General features: G+C 42.0%; 1 protein-coding gene across 1 annotated transcript in view; it reads right to left on the reverse strand.

Annotated features, from left to right (window-relative positions):
* The window catches only part of lrrfip1b (leucine rich repeat (in FLII) interacting protein 1b), a 67,809-nt gene that overhangs the window by 41,020 nt on the left and 4,636 nt on the right, over positions 1-22,153 (reverse strand). Inside the window, exon 2 of the mRNA XM_080421908.1 lies at positions 366-452. Within this exon, the coding sequence (XP_080278034.1) occupies positions 366-452 (87 nt within the window). The remainder of the gene's footprint in view (positions 1-365; positions 453-22,153) is intronic.

Genomic DNA, 22,153 nt, shown 5'->3' on the forward strand with positions numbered 1-22,153 from the left:
TTTAGATTTATTTGGCTATTCAAAAATAGCAGATATTTTTTTTCAAAAAACTGTTAGGATTTAGAAAACATTTTTAAGAATCGCCTCCAGTCTTAATGGGTTAAGTTGCTTATTGGCTCTAAATGTTTTGATATTATTTTCAGATAATTGCCCAGCCCTCCATCAAGCCAGATGTCTCCATCGAGCCAAACACTCGAACATGTTATTAGCAGGAGCTTGTAGGTTTGTCGATTCACCAGCAACTTTGTCAGACGGAAAAGAAAACATACATAAAACAAATAAAACACAGTGAAAAGTTCCGGGGGAACTGTTTTTTTTTAAAACGGTGCAGGTGTTGTGAACCTCCTCTCAGTCCTCCTCCTCACCTCCTTCTGTTGTCTCTCCAGCTCCTTCATACGAATCTCCCGCGCCTCCGCCCTGGCCGCCCGCTTAGCCGCCAGCCTCGCCTCCGCCTGGGCGAGAGAGAGAGAAAGAGAGAGAGAGAGAGAGACATTTAGAGACGGAAACAATGACTTTCAGCGTGACATTCGACAAACCCACAGACACATGCAACTTAAAAGGGACACTTCACCCCAAAAAAAACTTTGTTTCAATGGATTAGTCACCCCATGGAGACTTGAATTCATGGATATTTTTTTTGTTTTTTGTCTCATTCCTAAGACAATAATTTGATGACCAGCGGACCGGTCGGTAGGCAGCGGTTCCGGTAGGAGACACAACGACTCGTTGTGTCTCCTACCGGAACCGCTGCCGGTCATCAAATTATTGTCTTAGGAATGAGACAAAAAACTAAAAAAATATCCATGAATTCAAGTCTCCATGGGGTGACTAATCCATTGAAACAACGTTTTTTTGGGGTGAAATGTCCCTTTAAGAAATCCACAACAGCAAATACAAGATATACCAGAGAGTCGGAGACTTTCCAAACTACGCTAGAATGTCACAAGGATTCACCCCCAATCCAACCCTTGATGCTGAGTGCCAAGCAGGAAGGCATTGGGTCTCATTTTTTTAATAATCTTCGGTACGACCCGGCCGGGGCTTGAACCTCGAACCTTCCAATCTCCGGGCGGAAACTCTAACCACAAGGCCACTGAGCTGATTCTAGCTATGGCTAGGATATATAGGACAATGGACTTTTAACCCATTAAGACCTGAGGCCGATTCTACGTCTTCTAAATCCTAACAGTTTTCTGAAACACTTATATCAGTGTCTCTCAAACTTTTTATTGTCAAGGACCCCTAAAATCATACGTATTTGGCCGCGGACCCCCATCTCAAAATATTTAGTTCCAGGGACCCCCAGAAGCAAAGATTTTTGTTACAAATGTTCGCTTTAAAAATATATATATATTCAAAGATTTGCCAAAAATGTCATGATTTTTCAAAAATAGAAGATCTACAGTACAAGCTCATAGTGCTGCACTATGAGCTTGTAGATTTGCCATTTGTGAATAGCCAAACAAAGTATAAAATAATGGTTAAAGTGGTTAAAAACTAAAATGATATTTGCTTTCCAAGGTATTCTAGTGCTCTCTGGGTAACATTTGGTCCATGGATCACATACAGTATCGATGCAAACATTCACCACTCTCATTCTCAGTAGTAAATGTAAAAATAGAAAACACCAGAGAATTCACCGTACATGCATTACAGCCATATGGCCGGCAGGAGCGATTTGACCTACTGTGGCAGCATGGCATGACAATGTGCACAAATGCAACCAAATGGACGCTCACGGGTCCATTTGGTTACATTTTGTACACTCTCTGAGTTGAATTTACACACAGGACTTTGCTAGGGCAGATAATGCAGCTGTGGGACCGGAATTTATTTTCTCTTTAAACAAATCGACCAGGAGAATTGTTGAGTGTAATTGGATGAACAAAATATGATACATCTCCACAACTAGTCGACTACTTTGTGTTAGTAGTTGACTATTAAAATCCAGTAGTCGTGAATGCCCTATACCGCAGGCTGACAGAGACAGGCTGAGGTTGGTATACTGTAGAATGACTTAGAAGATAAAACAAAGGCTTTGATGAAAGAAATTAGATCAGGACATTGTTGGGGAAGTGTGTGTGTGTGTGTGGGGGGGGGGGGGTCATAGTCTCTGAGGTTATCTGAGGTTACTGTTATCTGTGTCACTAGTGATTTAATCACCGTTGTCTGAACAAGACACTTGATTATACAGTATTTGCTGTGAAAACAGTAATGTGCGCACACCACACACACACACACACACACACACACACACACATATCATTCTTTCAGTCATCCCTCTATCACTGGTTCCTGAAGAACTCAGTGTCCAGCTGTTCCTTCCTCAGACAGGAAGGAAGTGATCACTTTACACACAAAGACATTTCCTCCTTCTGTTGTCTGCACATAACACAAGCGTGAGCACACACACACACACACACACACACACACACACACACAGATTACATACATTGTAATAGTATCCCATCAAACGGAGTCAATGTCTACATTTCAGAGCGTTTACATTTGTTGTGAACATACATCTTGTACTAGTGTGTTGTTAACTCAGGGGGGCCTATAAGGGTAAATTATTTTGCACTGTGTAAAGTTAACCACTTAAACCCTCTATGGTCCCTCAGGGCTCTATGCTAGTGTTTTTTCTTTTTGGTTTTCTGTTATTGTTGGGAAAGTTTTAGATGAAAATAGCCGATCGACAAGCTCGAGATACGTTGCGATCTTGTCGATCAGCTATTTTCAGCGAAAGCTTTCCCCACAATGCGGAGGCTGGGGTTTAAGTGGTTAAAGGATTTTGTGCACTGTCACTGACCTGACCTATGGTCACTACATCCTGGACAGTTACAATCACATGACGGCCTCTGTCTGTCCTATCTGTATATCCACTGCACTGTTTAGCCTACAGTATATACACATAGGCGGCGGGTGAGCTTGACAATTGGGAAGGCTGGGGGTCGCCCGCGCGCGCCGAAATCCGAACTAACACAATCAGCGCGCGTGCACGCTAAAATTATTCGGTTTCTGGGCAGATTGTGTTAGTTTCTTTTTTGTTTTTGGTTACTTTATTTGGGTTTTAGGGTTAGGGTTAGGGTTAGGTTAGGGTTAGGTTATTTAATTCTTATTTTTGCCTGATTTTACTGATTTATTATCAAAAGATTTACTAAATAATGCTGCACACATATATTATATATAATTTGCACAATTCCTAGAATTTCCCAGCATAACATTTGGGAAGGCTTAGCCTACCTTAGCCTTCATTACCCGCCGCCTATGTATATACAACAATAAAAACACCTTAAAATTGTTTTTATACTTTTCTTAAATAACTGGCAAACGTATTAACAAGGTTTAATACATCTCATGTACAAATGTACAATAGTAACTAGTAGCTAGTAGCACCCCCTCTCTCTCCCTCTGCCCTCCTTGTTCTAGCGGAAATTTCCTTTGAAAGCAAAAAGTAACGACTCCTAATTGAAACCAATACTAACAAAATCCTTCAAAACATCATTTATAGACGGTGTGACACTACTGTAAATCTCTCCATTAACAAGAAAGGTTCCTAACCTCTACACCAGTGGTTCTCAAACCTTTTCATTTCAAGGACTCCCATAACTCCCAAATGGACCCTTTACTGTCATCTGGGGACCCCCCTGCCCCCAAATCAGACCCACAGGTTGAGAACCACTGATGTAGTGGAGTAGAAGTATATAAATGTACTCCACCACTGCATGCAGAGTGACTCGCCACACCTAAATCCCTGACTCACATGACGCACTCACTGACTCTGCAGTCAGTGGCCAGCAGGGGGCAGCAGCCTAAATGGGACGTTTGCACTGTGAGCCATGCTTGATGCAGGAGGAGCAGTGTTGCCATGTCTGATTATTATAAGCGACGTTGGGCTTCTTTTTCTATAAAGTTGCTTGTAAATATTGGTAGTTTTTGGGTTGCATTTTTTTTTTGGGGGGGGGGGGGTCGTTTATAAAGTGTAGTTGCTTATTTGGGGCTTGTTTAAAAAAAAAAAATCATGTCATGAACTCCAAAATTAATATGTATTTGTCCCCTAACTAACCCCCATCTCAAAATGTTTAGTGCCAAGGAGCCCCGTATACCAGATTTGGGTTGTTACAATGTTTTAAAAGATTGTGGATCGGCTATATTCAAATAGCCGATGTATACAGTTTAAAGTGCTCATATGGCCTACAGTCGCTTCTTTTGGGTAAAGGTTTCCTAGACCTGGTTGCTTATTTCTCTCACAAAACCTGGCAACACTGGATGTTTCCACTGTGATGCAGGAGAGGAGAATGAATGCGGGCGAGCCGGCATTGGTGTGTCCTGTCCTGTACTGGTGACACTCCCTGTACTGGTGACACTCCCTCCCAGGGTGGACAACGCCTCGACAAAACACCCCGCAGCCTCACACAACAAGCCTGACAATCCAGTCCTGCTCAAGTTCAACTGTCACTCGTTCTGAGGAGGCTATTGTATGCGCTCCGCCGCGGCTGGAGCAATCTGATCCCAGTTCAGATTGTCTGCCTGCCAGAATGTCTCTCAGAGAGACAGCTAGGGCCTTAAAGGAGTAGTTCACCCAAAAACGTGACTTCTTTTCTATCAATTACACACCCCATGAAGCCTTGAATTCATGGACATTTTTTGTTTTTGTCCCATTATTCCTGAGCCAATAAGAGACTCAGTAGGAGACTCTCTTTGAGTCTCCGACTGAATCTCCTACCAGAGACTCCGCCTGTCATCAAATTATTGGCTCAGGAATGGGACAACACAAAAGATCTCCATGAATTCAAGGCTTCATGGGGTGTGTAATTCATACAAAGTAAGATTTGTTTTGGGTGAACTACTCCTTTAACGTACAGGAGGAGACTGCATCGGTTTATCGAGTGAAGACAGTTGCATGGCAGGGTTCCCAGTGTCACACGCACACACACAGAATAATTTAATTAAATCATGAATCAATCCCTCTTTTGCGTACGTCATTATAGGCAACAATTTTTAAAACATTTTAAAGAACTGGGGTGACTTAAACTGGGGTAAATTGTCACATCCCTATTGCTTAAAACACTCAAAACTTTTCAAAAATAGCTGATTCAAAAGCTCAGTTGAGTCGGTAGAGCTCACAACGCACTGCATGTAGATCGGCTATTTCTGAAAATGTTGGAAAACATTCAGCTATGATGACATTCCCAAAATAGGCACGCCAGGTTGAAAGTGTTCAGCGTATCACCTCACCCTCTGCTGTAGACTCTTTTCAGCATTCTGACAGAGAGAGAGACAGAGAGACAGATAGACAGATAGATAGACAGAGAGACACAGAGACACAGAGACACAGAGACACAGAGACAGAGAGACAGAGAGACAGAGAGACAGAGAGACAGAGAGACAGATAGACAGATAGACAGATAGACAGATAGACAGATAGACAGACAGATAGACAGATACAGAGAGGCAGTAGAGATAGGAGGGATGACATGCAGCAAAGAGCCTCAGGTCGGATTTGAACCCGAGCTGGCTGCGGGAAGGACTTTAGCCATATTTAGTAGGTATGTGCTATCATATTGAACTTAAAGTCTCCTTTACAAATCGACTGGAATGTCAAACTGATAAACAAAGAACACTTAGGTAATAGCCACCACAAGCTAAACTAATATAGACTACAGCAAAACCCCAAACTAGAAGATGAATATCATCGCTGTCAAGGCCTCCTTTTTTCTCCTTTTCATAAATTAATACCCTATTGTATATTTTGTTGCGCGGCAGTATCATGCAAAAATAGCTCAACATAGCTGATCTAGAAGCTCACAACGTGAACTTGTAGATCGGCCATTTTCATTATTTTTGATGATACATGAACATTTTGGACTATTTGGACGGCTATGACAAACTTGAAGTTATTAAGTTTGTCTGTCGGTTTTATAAATATTTAACCAATGAAAAGTATTGAGCTTGCGACTAAATAACTGCATTGGATCCATTGGAACACTTTTTTTTTCCATGTCCTGAAAAGTAGCCATTTTGGACATAGGCCTATACAGTTTCCACCCAATAGCAACGACATCCACTTATTTCCACTGCCGAGCAAACGGCAACAATTTAACAAAAAAAAACATTACCAACTAATTACAACCACATGAGGCTAAAAATAACCCCGAACAGGGAGCTAGGAGAGTGAGACATCATTCTGAGAGCTGCTGTTGTTAAAAAAAATAAAAAGAACACATGGCATAGCCATTAGCAATAAAGGTTGCATAATTCATTTTTAACAAGAGTGTGCAGTCCACTCCCCTCCCATGTCTGCTTTATGGAGACAGCAGGAGAACTGAGAGCAAACGGACAGTCACAGGACAGATGCTTCTGGTGGGAACCGACACCGGGGCGGTAGGCCAAGGGTTCACAAGCTTTTCAGGCCCCCAAAATGTACATATTTCAAATGGGGACCCCCCCCCCCCAAAAAAAAAAAATCATATATGTACTTTTCCAGTTCAGTTAACCCATGGCTTTGTTTGTTGGCTCAGCAGCAGATTTTAGCCGGAAACATATGATACCTGCACCAGCTCAGTGGTATTGTGGTCAGTGTCCGCCCTGAGGTTAGGGGGTCGGTGTTCGATCCCCGGCCAGGTCATACTAAAGACTGTAAAACCTCACAAAAACTATGCCTAAATCTAACCTTACCCTCACAGAAACTATGCCTAAATCTAACCTTAACCTCACAGAAACTATGCCTAAATCTAACCTTAACCTCACAGAAACTATGCCTAAAGCTACAGTAGCCTTAACCTCACAGAAACTATAACTAAAGCTAACCTTAACCTCACAGAAACTATGCCTAAATCTAACCTTAACCTCACAGAAACTATGCCTAAATCTAACCTTAACCTCACAGAAACTATGCCTAAAGCTACAGTAGCCTTAACCTCACAGAAACTATAACTAAATCTAACCTTACCCTCACAGAAACTATGCCTAAATCTAACCTTACCCTCACAGAAACTATGCCTAAATCTAACCTTAACCTCACAGAAACTATGCCTAAAGCTAACCTTAACCTCACAGAAACTATGCCTAAATCTAACCTTACCCTCACAGAAACTATGCCTAAATCTAACCTTAACCTCACAGAAACTATGCCTAAACCTAACCTTAACCTCACAGAAACTATGCCTAAAACTAGCCTTAACCTCACAGAAACTATGCCTAAAGCTAACCTTAACCTCACAGAAACTATGCCTAAACCTAACCTTAACCTCACAGAAACTATGCCTAAACCTAACCTTAACCTCACAGAAACTATGCCTAAAACTAGCCTTAACCTCACAGAAACTATGCCTAAACCTAACCTTAACCTCACAGAAACTATGCCTAAACCTAACCTTAACCTCACAGAAACTATGCCTAAACCTAACCTTAACCTCACAGAAACTATGCCTAAAACTAGCCTTAACCTCACAGAAACTATGCCTAAAGCTAACCTTAACCTCACAGAAACTATGCCTAAACCTAACCTTAACCTCACAGAAACTATGCCTAAACCTAACCTTAACCTCACAGAAACTATGCCTAAAACTAGCCTTAACCTCACAGAAACTATGCCTAAAGCTAACCTTAACCTCACAGAAACTATGCCTAAAGCTAACCTTAACCTCACAGAAACTATGCCTAAACCCAACCACAAAACCACGCCCACCAGGGTGAAACACATCATGGCTTCCGGGATGCACTTGTCCATCAAGCCGCCTCATCACGCTAAAAAAATAGTAGGCTCTTGACCTATGGGCCGGCCCACAAGGCTCTGCAAGGTATACTTATAATTATTATATATATATTATACATGACACCGTCACATTTGGCTAAAATCTGCTGCCGGCCCAATCGACAGAGCTATGATTAGGGCGATAGTCACGATTATGAAATTTTACTTGTCGCTCGAATAATTGCGATTAACGATTTAATTGCGTTTCTTGTCGTTGGCACGACATTGGAACATTATGAATAAAAAAGACAAACATTTCTGTTTGGCTTCATGAACAAAAGGTGCACAGGGTAGATATGACAAATAACTTGGCATAATTGAATAACTTCATACTTAATATGAATAGTAGAAATAACCGATCTATAAAATCTGCTATTTCCACTATTTTTGAAAATGTTTGAAAATGTATGAAACATGACGATTATGTCGAACGATTGTGCCAAAAAAAATAATTGCGATTATCTCGAATAATTGCGATAGCTATATGATACAATGAATGAACCCGACCAGGAAAAAAGAAACAGGCATGCCACCTTCTGGAAACCCGGTACTACAGTTATATGCACAGAGCCTATTCATTATCATTTCATTCATTCATGTATAGTCACTTCCAAAGAGACATTTCTAGCCTCATGAGATCAAAATCAGCGGCGGTGCCGGGGATGCAGATCGACGGGAGCTCACGGAGGTCAAAGCCAAGGCAGGCTTTAATCCAGATCAGTGGGTGAGCAGGGCTCATGGATCAGGTCCTGTACAACATGCAGACCTGGGTTCAACGCGCCACGAAATGATTCACACACACACACACACACACACACAGCAGCTGGAACAGTGCAACCACAAGAAGCCGATGCTGCACAATGGCTTATCAGAATCCACATGTCAAAGTTTAACCACGTAAAACACGTTATCCATTTACAGTATATGTTGGCTATTCGAAAACAGCAGATCGACAAGCTCACAGCGCGTCACTTCGTGCCGCGCTGCAAGCTTGTATATCTGCTATTTTTTTTTTAAACTAGAGGTTCGGACCGAACATCTAGAGTTCTTGGTATTGGTTGGATAGGCGGTTCTGGACAACTGGATTATATGCCCATATATGGACATATCGGTCGGATTGGCGGTTCTGGACATTGGACAACCGCACATCCGAAAACTTGCCGGCGGGCACCGCACTCCCTCGAGTCCTTGCCAATGCAATTGCGCACAGAGGATCTGTGGCTCTGGACAACTCGATCTCCATAACATGCATATATATGGGCGGGTTTGTTTATGATTATGTCTGAGTCAGAGTGACGCGGCCGTGGTCCTGCCTAATACCTATATATGGGCGTATGGGGTTGGTTTGTGGTTATGTCTGAGTCAGAGTGGCGTCAGAGGTCCGCCGGCCGGTCGGCCAAATACATATTAATTTGGGGGGTCCTTGACACAAAAAAAGTTTGAGAACCCCTGGCCTGTGCTACAGTATTGTGACTGCCCCGGGGTTCATATGTTGAACAACAATGCCCCGACTTAGGCCCCTCTCCACCACCCCAGAGACGAGCCCCCCCCCCCCCCCCCCCCCCCCGCGCGCTCTATGAAAATAAAAACAACCACATGGTGAGTTACAACTCCTCAGGTCCTGACACTTCCTGGAAGGAAGGCTCTGAACGTGGTCTAATGGGAACACACGCGCACACACACACACACACACACACACACACACACACACACACACACACACACACACACACACACACACACACACACACACACACACACACACACACACACACACACACACACACACACACACACACACACACACACACACACACACACACACACACACACACACACACACACACACACACACACACACACACACACACACACACACACACAGCGTTGGCCTGTGAGCCAGTTCTTAGGACTGGCTTCAACTAAAGTCAAGGCAAAAAACTGGAATCTCCATATTTTAACTGTTTTATTAATGCCCTACTTGATCATCACACAGTGTCACACAAAAGCATCAAAAGTAGCAGATCTACAAGCTCAACACGCGGCGCGAAGCTACGCATTTTGAGCTTGTCGATCTGCTACTTTTTCTATTTTTTAATTTGAATCCTGAGAAGTAATAGTTTTGGACATAATGAGGTTTCCACCCGACAGAGACGACATGTTTAGTTAAGTTTGGTTTGAACAGCAAAATGATAAAAAATACCAGAGCAGTAATAACACCAAAGATATTTTAAAATAAACAAAAAAAGAGAGAAGTAAGTAAGTCATGCAACCACAAGTAAAGAACCAAGAGTTTAATAATATATATATATATTTTTTTTACTATATGAAAAAGACCCCAAACCAACTCAAAAGAAAAACGCAAAACCCCAAAGAATAAAACAAAACAAAGACAAAGATAAGCTGTTGTTAAGAGGATAAATAGGGAAGAAATATGTTGTGAGTGGAAGCAGTCCATTGACCATAATCATACTGCTTTCACAGGCCACTGGCAGAGTCACTGTTCCTCCGTATACCGCAGTGCTTTTTGTAATCCTATATCACTTTAGCACACTGTCAAGATCCTGACTGTTGGTTTAACTGCTTTAGCCCTGGTGTCCCCGTTTTGGGCAAAAATCCGAGGCGATTCACTAGCCGAGTGGACAGTGGTAGAAAAAGTATTGACATTTTTTACTACTAAAAGTATCAATACTGCAATGTAGAAATACTCCGCTACAAGTAAACGTCCGTTTTTTTAAACATTCCCAGCCAGTGCCAGCATTTTTAAAGATTTTTTAACCTTTTTTAACCATTTGACTTAAGAATGTAACCTCTTAAACCCTTGAGTCCCTATTTTAGTGGGGAACGTTCGGCGGAAATAGTCGATCTACAAGCTCACAACGCGCTATTTTCAGGGAAGATACAGTATTTATTGTAAACTGAAAACAGGAAGGGGGCCTCTTATAGAGCCATGTCAGACTCCAGTCAACTAAGTATAGGGTTTAAGTGGTTTCAACTCGATGTTTGAAACTTGTTCCTTAAAAAAAAAAGAAATCTATCAAATCAAGTGACACTGCATTGGAAACAAAGTGAAATCTATAGTATCTCACACGTCTTTCCGGCTGATAGTTCAAGAGCCGGTTCTCCAGTAAATGAAGTGACTTGTCGACATATTTGCAGTGCAGTGCAGGGCAGGCAGTCATCATCAATCACATTAACAACAGGGTACGCTTGCTCCATCCTCCAGATGTTTCTTGGCTCTACCAGAGGAAGTGTCCCACTGGAGGAATTCTAGGGGCCGGCAGGTCTCTTAATGCAGTGGTTCTGAAACCGTTTCATGTCAAGGACCCCCAAATTAATATGTAGTTTGCCGCCGACCCCCCACCTGAAAATGCTTTGTGCCAGGGGACCCCCATACAAAGTCTGCGTTGCTAAAATGTTTTGAAGAATATATCTTTTTTAAATAACATTTTGTTCAAGATTTCATTTGAAAATAGCCAATCTACAAGCTCACAACGCGTTGCATTGGCACATTGTGAGCTTGTAGATTGGCTGTTTACAAATAGGGTTGAAGTCGTTGAACAGATTTTGATGCTAGATTAACTAATTTAGCTGGGGACCCTCTGGAACCCCCTCAAGGACCCCTGTGGTTCCTTGAGGGGCTTGTGAGCTTATGTAGACCGGCTATTTTCAAATAGCCGATGTATAGGGTTAAAGTGGTTTAACTGACTTTGATGCTAGATCAACTAATTGGGGACCCCCCTGGAAACCGCCAAGGACCCCTGGGGATTGCCAAACCCAACTTTGAGAACTACTGTCTTAATGAAGTGAGATAGCAAACTCGGCTGTGAATTGTCCGCTGCATTTACCCATCCTATAACTACTAGGAGCAGTGAGTGCTATTAGTAGTAGTACAACTTTCTTTTTAATGAATACAATGTAATTTAGTCCAATCTGTATGGTAGAGTACTGTATGTTAATACAATATAACTTAAACAATTGGGGGTGGTTGTATTTAGTCTCCCTGCTCTTCTAGGGAGACATATAGATCGTGTCAAAGGTCATGTCTCACCTAGACACAGGATCGGAGGTCAAATTTTGACCTGATGGTCAAGATTCAATTAAATCCCCAGAGCAAGCAGGCAGGCTCTATTAGCTCGATGGTAACATTTTCAGCACTTGTGCAGGAACCCGAGTTCAAATGCGGGGTAGAAGAGGAAAGTTACATACTGTAGCGCAGCTTTGAGTGTCTTGCTTTAGGGACACTTCGACACATAGACCGGGGGGCCAGGACGTGAACCAGAGAGTTTCCCAGGCTCTAGCCCAGTGGTTCTCAAACCTTTTTTCATCCACGGCACCCCTGAATTACATGTTTACTTTATAGCACCTTACATTTATGTCAAATTACATTATGTAAAAAATATGTTAATCTTTCCCCCTAAGATACAGTATGTCACGAGGAAAACTGGAGAGAATGTCCGTTTCCATTTAGGACAGATTGAAAATAACTTTATACTTGACGTTTAACACTTTTTTTTTTTTACTATTCGGGGCGGGGCATTCGCCAAAAATAACAGATCTACAAGCTCACAAGGTGTTGCAACGCACCGTGTTGTTGTACAACTGCAATTTTTGGCAAAGACAAATTGGTGTAGAAAAAAAACAAAACACACCAAGTGCAGTGTAACACAGCTCCATTGTTTATATACTAAGTAAAGGGTCTAAGTGGTTAAACTGAAGTTGTTTATCAAAGTAAGTGTCGAATAGCTCTATATTCTGATAGTAATCATTGCTATAGAGTGTTTGTTCAGTAACATGGGTCTGTCTCCCCGTCTCTCCAGCTCTTTAACCCATTTAGACCTGAGGCCGATTCTAAAAACACCTTCTAAATCCTGACCTAAGTTTTCTGAAAAACTTCAAATATTTATTAAAAAAATTATAAAAATGTTATGTTGCCATATACTGTTCATAGCAACAACTACCCCAAAAGGGGTTCCCAGATTGAAAGGTATAGTTACGTATAGGGGTTCCCGGGTCTAAATGGGTTAATAAACAGTAAAGACATTTTCAGGTCAGGACACCAATGTTATCCAACCAGAAGAGAGAACTTATAGAGCAGTGGTTCTCAAACTTTTTCATGTCAAATTGTAAAATCAATGTTAATTTAACTCTGAGAGTGTACAAATGGAACCAAATGGACCCGTTAGGGTCCATTTGGTTCCATTTGTACACTCTCAGGGTTACAGACCCATAAGGGTCCATTTGGTTCCTACCCATCATTTAGCTGGGGACCCCTGGAACCCCCTCAAGTACCCCTGGGGGTCCCTGGACCCCACTTTGAGAACCAATGTTATAGAGGATACAGAATAAGCTAGTGAAATTGGAAGTGATGAAACAAAGAAATGAGGAGACAAAATTTGAAGCTGACAAATGGGCACTCTCCTGATTGCATGAAATTGGCAACCAAGCTGTGTTACTGAATAAACACTCTATAGCAATCTATCAGAATTATAGAGATAAGGCCCGGACGGCTGGTGGTAGTGGTCCGGGCACCTAGGCTCATTGCAGTCTGACAGTGTGTCGCGGGTTCGAGTCCCAATCCCGGCGACCTTTGCTGCGTGTCACTCCCCGTCTCTCTCTCCCCATTTCCTGTCTGTATACTGTATACTATCAATAAAGGCCGAAAAATCCCCACAAAATATCTCTTAAAAAAAATATATATAGAGTTAACTTTTTAACCAAAATATATAATATATAAATCTTTAAGGAAAAAGGAAAAATACCCAAAACCAATTTCAACACAGCGTTGACAGCATTCTGCAGTGTCTTGAGCAAGATATCAAATAATAACACACTATCGAATGATATCAGATGCTTCAGTGCTATGATTTCATTTTCTCTTTATCCTTCACAGCTCCCCTCATTGCTGAAAGATCTAAAGCACAACTTCATCAATTTGCGCACTGGATCCAATAAAGATCCGAAGTCTTTTTCCACCCTTAAAAAGGTATGAAATGCAATAACAACGGCATAATAGAATTTATTTGGAGGGAAAAACACAGCAGACAGCTGTCTCTGTCTTTTTTAGAGCCGTGAGCAGTCTCTGCCACCGCCAACGCACCCAAACCCATTGAAGCCATCCTCGGTCGACTTGGCACAACAGAGCCAAGCGTTGCTTTTGGAAATCTAAACAAAAACAGAGCCACAGTCCTCTCCACCCATAACCACCATGCTCTCTTTACAACTCGACTCCCTGGCTATCACATTTCTGCCCTGCACAAAACCTTTCCATCAGCACTGGTGCAGTCCTTTATGCACTACTGTAGGCTCTTGAATTGATAGCAATTTTTAAACCACTTAAATGCTATACTTTGTTGACTGGGGTCCCCGCAGTTGTTCTCTCTTTGTCGAATAAGCTCACAATGCAACGCGTTGTGTGCTTTTTTGTTGAATGTTCACCTACTGTGACATGCCAAGGATAGGGACGCTAGGGTTCAAGTGGTTAATGCAATGACCCAGTGACCGTGTGTGTGTGTGTGTGTGTGTGTGTGTGTGTGTGTGTGTGTGTGTAAATCTAACAATTTGTTACCCAATGGAGAACATTACTTCTGCATTCTTCTTGTTCTTGTTGTTATCTGTGAGCACACCTAAACAAATTCCAAAACAACTTTGAGTTGCTAGCGTTGGCAATAAATGCTTGAATATTGAATATCATATGAGACACTCTCCCATAGAACAGTCTATGGGAGTGTCGTAACTCTCAATAGCTCTGGTGTCACATATTTTCCATGCAGTGGAAAGTTACCCGTAATGGTGTACAGAATACAGATCGTGGGGACGTGGTGCTATGGACCAGTGGTTCTCAACCTGTGGGTCAGGACCCCCACATGATTTTTATTTTATTTTGGTGGGAAAGGGGGGGGGGGGTCCAGATGACAGTGAAGTAACAATTTAAGGACTTGAATGGTATTTTTAATACCTAAAAAATCAACAAACTATACTACAAAAACTCGTCAAACATTGACCAAATTGTCAAATTATAAGAAAGAGACAAAAAAAAATGAAAAGCTGATCTACAAGCGACGCGAGGCATTGTGAGCTTGTAGATCTCTTATTTTCACAATATGTATCTGTGGAAAAGAGTCAAACACAATTGAATGGACCAACTCCTACATTCCAAGTGCTTGTCAGGGTGGGGGTGGGGGGTCCCGTTCAGTTCAGATATGATTATTTTGAGGTTGAGAACCACTGCTATAGATGTGCAGCAGCCTGTGGAGTATTGTGTGTCATAATTGCTATGGAGCATAGTGCAATGTCCCACATGCAGCATGCAACATGCATGCAGGCCTGGTCAGCATGCTGCCAGGCCCATGTGCCCAGTAGGACTGGTACAATTACAACATTTTAAGTTGACGATTAATTGTCACACAAACAATTGCAATTAACGAAAATTATGCAAAATAATTGCGATTAGGTAGCAATTGCATTAGCCTGGTAAACCCTCCCTCCGGAAATCTCATTTCTATTTGATTCCAGGAGTGAGTCTGGCCTGATAGCCCATTGTGGGGGTTTCTAGTGGAATTACCAGCTAACCGAGCCTATCAGCGTCGTCGCACATCGTTCTGTGATTGACAGCGACAGTTGGCCAATCAGGTGGCGAGTTCGAGTGAGCCCAAAACACGAACGGCAGCCATCTTTTTCTGTCCGCTATATTCTCCGCTATTTTTTTACTTCAAAAAGCTCTCTAACTTCTATTTTGAGGCACGGAATTTACTTATAAGATATCGTTTGGATAGAATTTAGTTGTTTAACTTCATATATGTGGTCAATTAATCATGACAAAGCCTATTTAGTATTTAAAAATAAAAATTTAGAGAACCGGTAGGGGCACCCCTACCGGTTGACACCCATGTATCCGAATAAGGCAACCCATTTTGGGCCCCGAAAGTCTCAAAAGTCCCGTTGCGTCACATTAGACTGGTGAACTGCTGATTGGCTGAAGGGGAAAAATTATCATTGGCTGAAGGGGTTGTCAGTCAACGGTATTACTCCCGCCCAACTCCAGCCCGCAGCCAATATTGCAGAATGGGCGATCAGGCCAGACTCACTCCTGAAATCAAATAGAAATTAGATTTCCGGAGGGAGGGTTTACCAGGCTAGCAATTGCATTGCTGCCCAGCAGCAACGCATGGTTAGCAGTTAGCACACTGCCCGGTCAGTGCATGTGCCCAGCAGCAATGCATGGTTAGCAGCACGCTGACAGGTCTGTGCATGTGCCCGGCAGAATTCAGACACAGCAAAAGGCTAATCCTTTCCGTTAAGCATGACAACTAGTGCCGCTGTAGTCCCCATTACGCATCACTTCCTCCATGGGTGACGCCCCACCCAGGGACTTAAGAAGAGGCTTACAGGGACATTGTCACTGCAGTCGACTGTCTCATACCAGCCTGCCAGACAACATAGATAAGACTGTATACCACTGTTTCCCCAAGCATGTCACATTGCAGGCAGCTTTAATATGTACACAAACACATGGATACATGTAAATAGATATTTACTTTATGAGCAGGAACCTTGTACACAGCAGCACCAACAGCCACCTCAAGTGCTCTAAGAACAAACTATGTTATCCTGTCTTACAATTGCTGCTATTCTTTGATTATTATTTTCATTTATTTGTTATCGTTTATTGATTTGATTGATTGATTGATTGAATACTTTATTAACAGTTTGCAAAAAAGTACAGAGGTACGCTTAGACAATGATGCTAAAAGGATAAGAAAGAAAGCCCTGAGGGCTTGTTTCCATTGTGGCCCTATGTTTTCAATTAATCAAATCATGAGCTTGCTTTACTCTTACGCACTTGTGCACAAGATGTAACGATACAAATCGTAGCTCTTGAATGAGGTGGTTTATGAAAGGGTTTCCACACAGAGACACCAGAATCTGCAGCAGGCTAGGCCTGTCACAATTATTACATAATCGCAATTATTTGAGATAATCGCAATTATGCTCAATCATTTCCACGTTGAAAAATGTTCATATATTCTCAAACATTTTCCAAAACAGTGGAAATAGCAGATATACAAGCTCATGGTTTTTGTTTAAAGCACAAAGTTATGAAGTTATTTGTAATATCTGCCCATGTGCACATTTAGCTTACGAAGCCTATACAAGCCAAACAGAAATAGAATTTCTATTAATGCGTTCCAGTGTTCAACGTCAAAAACACAATTCGATTGTTCAAATCGTGCTTATTTGCGAGACAATGTAGACTGTCATAATCGTGACGGCCCTACAAGCAGACAGAGCAGACAGAGAAGAACTAATGCTTCAGTATTCCAGTCATAATCAGTGCATGCAGTGTTTTTGTTTGGCATAGTTTTGAGTGTGTGGATGTACCCTTTGAAAACCATCACTATGGTGATGGGGTTTTTTTGGACTGCGGCAAAACACAGATCTACTGCGAGGCTGTTTAACCCATTAAGACCGGGAACGCGTCGGTGTCATTTTAGATTCAATAGTCATATTTTATACTTTGGCTATTCAAAAATAACAGATATACAAGCTCATAGCTCGGCACCGAGTGCCGCGCTACGAGCTTGTAGATCTGCTATTTTTTTTAAAAAACGTGAAAATTTGTGCAACTCTTTGAATATAGGCTATATCTTTTTTTTAAGCGAACATTTCTAACTCAAATCTTTGCTCTCAAAAATATTTTTAGATGGGGGGGGTCTGTGGCCAAATGCATATAATTTTGGGGGTCCTTGACATGAAAAGGTTTTGCTCCAGGGACCCCCAAAATCAAAGATTTGAGTTAAAAATGTTGTTTAAAAAAATAGCAGATCTACAAGCTTGTTGCCCTATGAGGTTGTATATCTGCTATTTTTGAATAGCCACAGTATGAAATAATGGTTATAGCTAAACATCGAACATGACACAGATGCGTTCCCGGATTGAATGGGTTAAGAAGAACGGTCTTTCTTTGCTTCATTCTAAACGATCCTCGCAAGCTTCTCCAGTAGTAAAACTATCTCAGAAATGGAACAGGATTACTGCAAACCGAGGCAGTGCCTCACAATCATATTCTAATCGATAGTTTAACCACTTGAACCTTAGCATAGGCCTGTCGAAATAGTTTCATTCGGCGAAAAAGAGCAAAACAGGAAACTTCAAATATGGTGACTTGTTGGCCATTGTAAACAAAGTAACAAAAACTGAAGTGTAGCAGTACACACACACGTACGCAAATACACACACACACTTACAAAGGCGACATGTGTATGTCTACTGTATATACAAACACATACGCCCATAAACAATATAGCTAAGTACAAACACCAATAAATACAAAAATTTTCCCCCTCTTGCACACATATAAACAGACGCACACACATATATACAAATTACACACGCACACACCAGTAAACAGCTGTTCAGTAGGTCAATCCTTCATTGAGAGGATGCAAGACCCCTTTTTGGCCTAAACAATTCTTCTAAACCTCCCAACATCCAACCACCACACACACACACGTCACACATTATATTGTATACAAACACACATGTGCATACTGCATACACGCAGACCCACACTGTAAGCACCCACGCCTACTAATAGACAGAACATTGTGACTTTGGTACTAGTCGGACAAACGTGCAAGAATGCAGCGCACGCTTAGAATAAGCATCTCTCAAGCTAAGCATTTTCAGAGTTTATTAATGGCCTAATACGGCCTGTGTTCTCTAAACTTCTCGTTCAAGTATATTCGTCTCCTATCCCCTAACAACCAAACTGTGTAGGAATTTTCAATGTTTTGTTTACTTGCCCGTCATGTAGCCATGGATTTAGAAACGTTATACTGGTCTACGGTGACTCTGCAAGCAGTAAAATGATTTGAATTAATAATTCAGTTGGCTGCACACCATTTGTACTGTATGAATGGAGTGTATCCATCTATCACAGGCTGAATCGTCTTTGCTGGGTGCAGAGTGTCTTCTGGTTGGTCACTGCTTTTAGTGAAGAAAAAAGGACTTGATGAAGCCCTGCATGGGCGAAACGTTGTTCACTTTTGGTTGTAGTAGTTCACCCAAAAAAATAATCATATTTTCTATCAATTGCACACCCCATGAAGTCTTGAATTCATGGATTTAGTTTTTGTCGCATTCCTAAGCCAATAATTTGATTCCCGTCTCCTACCGGCTGTATCCGGTAGGAGACACAAAGTAGATTCTTTGTGTCTCCTACCGGAAATATACCCGGTCATCAAATTATTGGCTCGGGAATGTGACAAAAACTAAAAAGAATCCATGAATTCAAGGCTTCATGGGGCGTGCAATTGATAGAAAATAATAATAATAATTGGGTGAACTACTCTTTTAAAATAAAAAAAGACGGGAGAGCAGGTTATCGTGTGAGGACATTCCTTTTTTCTTCACTTGGTTATTTTTGGGCCCAGCACCGTGTTTAAAGAACTGGGGTGGATGTGCATATCCTACCTTTTGTCACATGATTGCTTTTAACCACTTAATTCCGTATTGTGGGGATTGCTTTCGCTGAAAATAGCCGATTGTCGCAACGGGTGGCAACGGGTCGCAACGCGACGCGCTGTGAGCTCGTCGATCGGCTATTTTCAGCCAAAGCTATCCCCCACAATAACAGAAAACAGCCCCGAGGGACTCCTGTCAACAATATAGGGTTGAAGTGGTTAAAACAGGTTCTCCACCCAAGACACAGTGAATCCAGTAACATAATCTGATAATCTACAGCGCCACAGGGATGATGGATGCATCCGTCCTTTATGGAGAATCCAATAGTCTGTTCCTAATAAGAATGAGATGAATTTACTGGGCTGCTGCGTGGGTCGGGGAGATACATTTCATGAATGGGAACCATGCGGGGGGGGTGAGGTCTGACAGCATGTGCTGTACTGTAGCACCGGGGTGGCTGGGGGTGACTGATGTGAAAACACTGTCATTGTGGACACTTGGATGGGGATTAACTGTTCATTATATCGATATCAGTGTATAAATGCAATATCTGTGAAAACGGTATCGGCAAAATAATCCTGATATTTTTTTTACGATATTTTATTTTATAATATTTAAAGTGGGTTTGAATGTGAGGCTAAACAAGCATTTTGTGATTACTGAAGGTCGTAGAGATTCAATCGGTTGTCTGGGGACGCTCTCAAAAGCGTCTACACTCTACCTGCAGAACATAAGCGAAAGAGTTGGAAAAATGTTAAGTACAAATAGCAGACTTCCTTCCTTCCTTTTGTACTCTTGAACCCATCACCCTACTCTATGCATGTCATAATAGGCAAACATTCCAAGCTCACAACGCATGGCGCTGTGAGCTTGTAGATCAGCTATTTTCGGTATTTTTGGTGTAGAGGGGAAAAAAAAGGTGGCCTGGTATAGACGAATCCACAGAGCGGCAATCATAACTGCGGTGTCAAGCGGAGCGACACCACCAACAACATTGTTTTCTCACTCAACAGTAAACAAACCAACATACAGTATAAGTGTACACAGCGTATCTGCACATTTCTAAAGTGTCAATTTAAGGACTTTTAAGACCTTTTTAGTACCTCTAAAATAAACAAAGAAATAAACTAATAAGACCATTTCTACGCCAAAAGTAAACAACAAACTATACTATCAAAAAAAATCAAACATTGGCCAAAATGTCAAATATTACCTAAGAAAGAGGCAAACAAATCTGAAAAAAGCTGAGCTTGTAGATCGGCTATTTTCCGAGTCAAACTAAATGTAATGCCTCAACTCCTACAATTCCAAGTGCTTGTCAGGGTGGGGGGTCCCCAGTTCAAATATGATTATTTTTGGGGGTTCACGGCCTGAAAAGTTTGGGAACCCTTACTCAAACTAGCAACTCTACTCATAGGCCAACAAATGAACCACGGCAACAGCAATACAACCCCATTTGACCATCTGGTGGTGGTGGTGATGTCACTTGCATCTCCAGGAGCTTCCTAATTAGCATGCCGGTGGGAATGCTTCATGGACATGCGTTTAATTGACAATTACACAGCAGCAGCTCAACGCTGCTCTGCCTCTGGTGTCTCCGAGAGAGACCTGGAAAAAAAACTGCTGAGTCGCATTCTGTGCCAGTGAGCAAACAAGTCAGGAAGCAGGGTGCATTTGTTGAGTGCTGACAAGAGTGAGACACGTTGTCTCGACTATATACATCGAGATAAGACAAAGTGGCCACAACAGGAGGCTCAGAATGGAAGTTTGTGTGAAATCATGTATGTTATTTGCCTATCTTGCTGTATATGTCCTGCCTTTACCTTTAAAAGGCCCCCCTCCTTCAGAAATGTTTTTTTTAAGAATGTAAACATCCTCCGTTTATGATTAACTAGTCCATACTGTATACCCGGGGATGTGTGGGGTCAAAGTATTAACAGACTTTGGGTTATTATGTGCTGTGCTGTACAGCAATAGTCCCAAACCTTTTTAGCCCCAAGGAGGACCCCTTCCTCCCATAGCTTGGGGGGCTGTAGCCATGGCTGTAAGCATGCCTATGATAGCTCCCATAGCCCGAATTCTTTTACATAAAAACACTAATTAACAGCTTACATTTTGGGAAAGTGAAACCCGGCGCTCGCTGTTCCGTGCACATGCTAATGGTCAATGGCCGTGTGCAAATAAGGATCAATTGCTCCAGCCACTGAGGAGAACCGGGCAGAGGAGATTTTGGGGACAGACACGATTTTGGAGACAGACAGAGGTTTGGGGAATTATTGTAAGGATGTATTGTTCAACATGGTTTCCCCAAATGAACAAATTCTGAGAAGAGGCTGGAAGCTCATCTGCTCTTTCTCCCTCATTGAGAAAAGTCTGCTCCTAAACCTATGATTATTAAAATATGTAAATGTCACAGGCCTCATGCCCCACCCACCACTGCTGCTCAAAGCAAGTTGATTTCAGGTTTCAGCAAATGGCTAATTTGCATATTTCACCCTGATAGATTTTGCGGGATTGGTGACATCACACTGCGTGATGTCTGTGTGATTCACACAGCCGGCTCTGGTTCCGAGGAAGTACAGAGAGACTTGCCACCTCCAGTGGAAGAATGTGAAAGGAAGGCTCTGTTGTCAAGTTCTGCACATAAATGAACAATCTGCATGGACAAAGTCACGCTTGCGAGAGAAGTTAAAGGACGACTTCACGATAAAATATTACCATTTTTCTCTACTCGTCTGTGTCTCATAGGAGGGCTGCGGACACTTTAGAAACCTGATATCACTGGTAGGTGGGTTTCTCAACTGTCGTGTCCACAGCCTTCCTTATGACACACGACCGAGTCGACAAAAATGGTACCATTTTATAATGTGTATTAAAGAGGACCAATTACATGAAGATAGGTTGAAAATGAGTGGAGTTGTCCCTTAACTG

Source organism: Gymnoscopelus braueri, assembly GCF_963280865.1.
Source record: "Gymnoscopelus braueri genome assembly, chromosome: 24".
NCBI lineage: Eukaryota > Metazoa > Chordata > Actinopteri > Myctophiformes > Myctophidae > Gymnoscopelus > Gymnoscopelus braueri.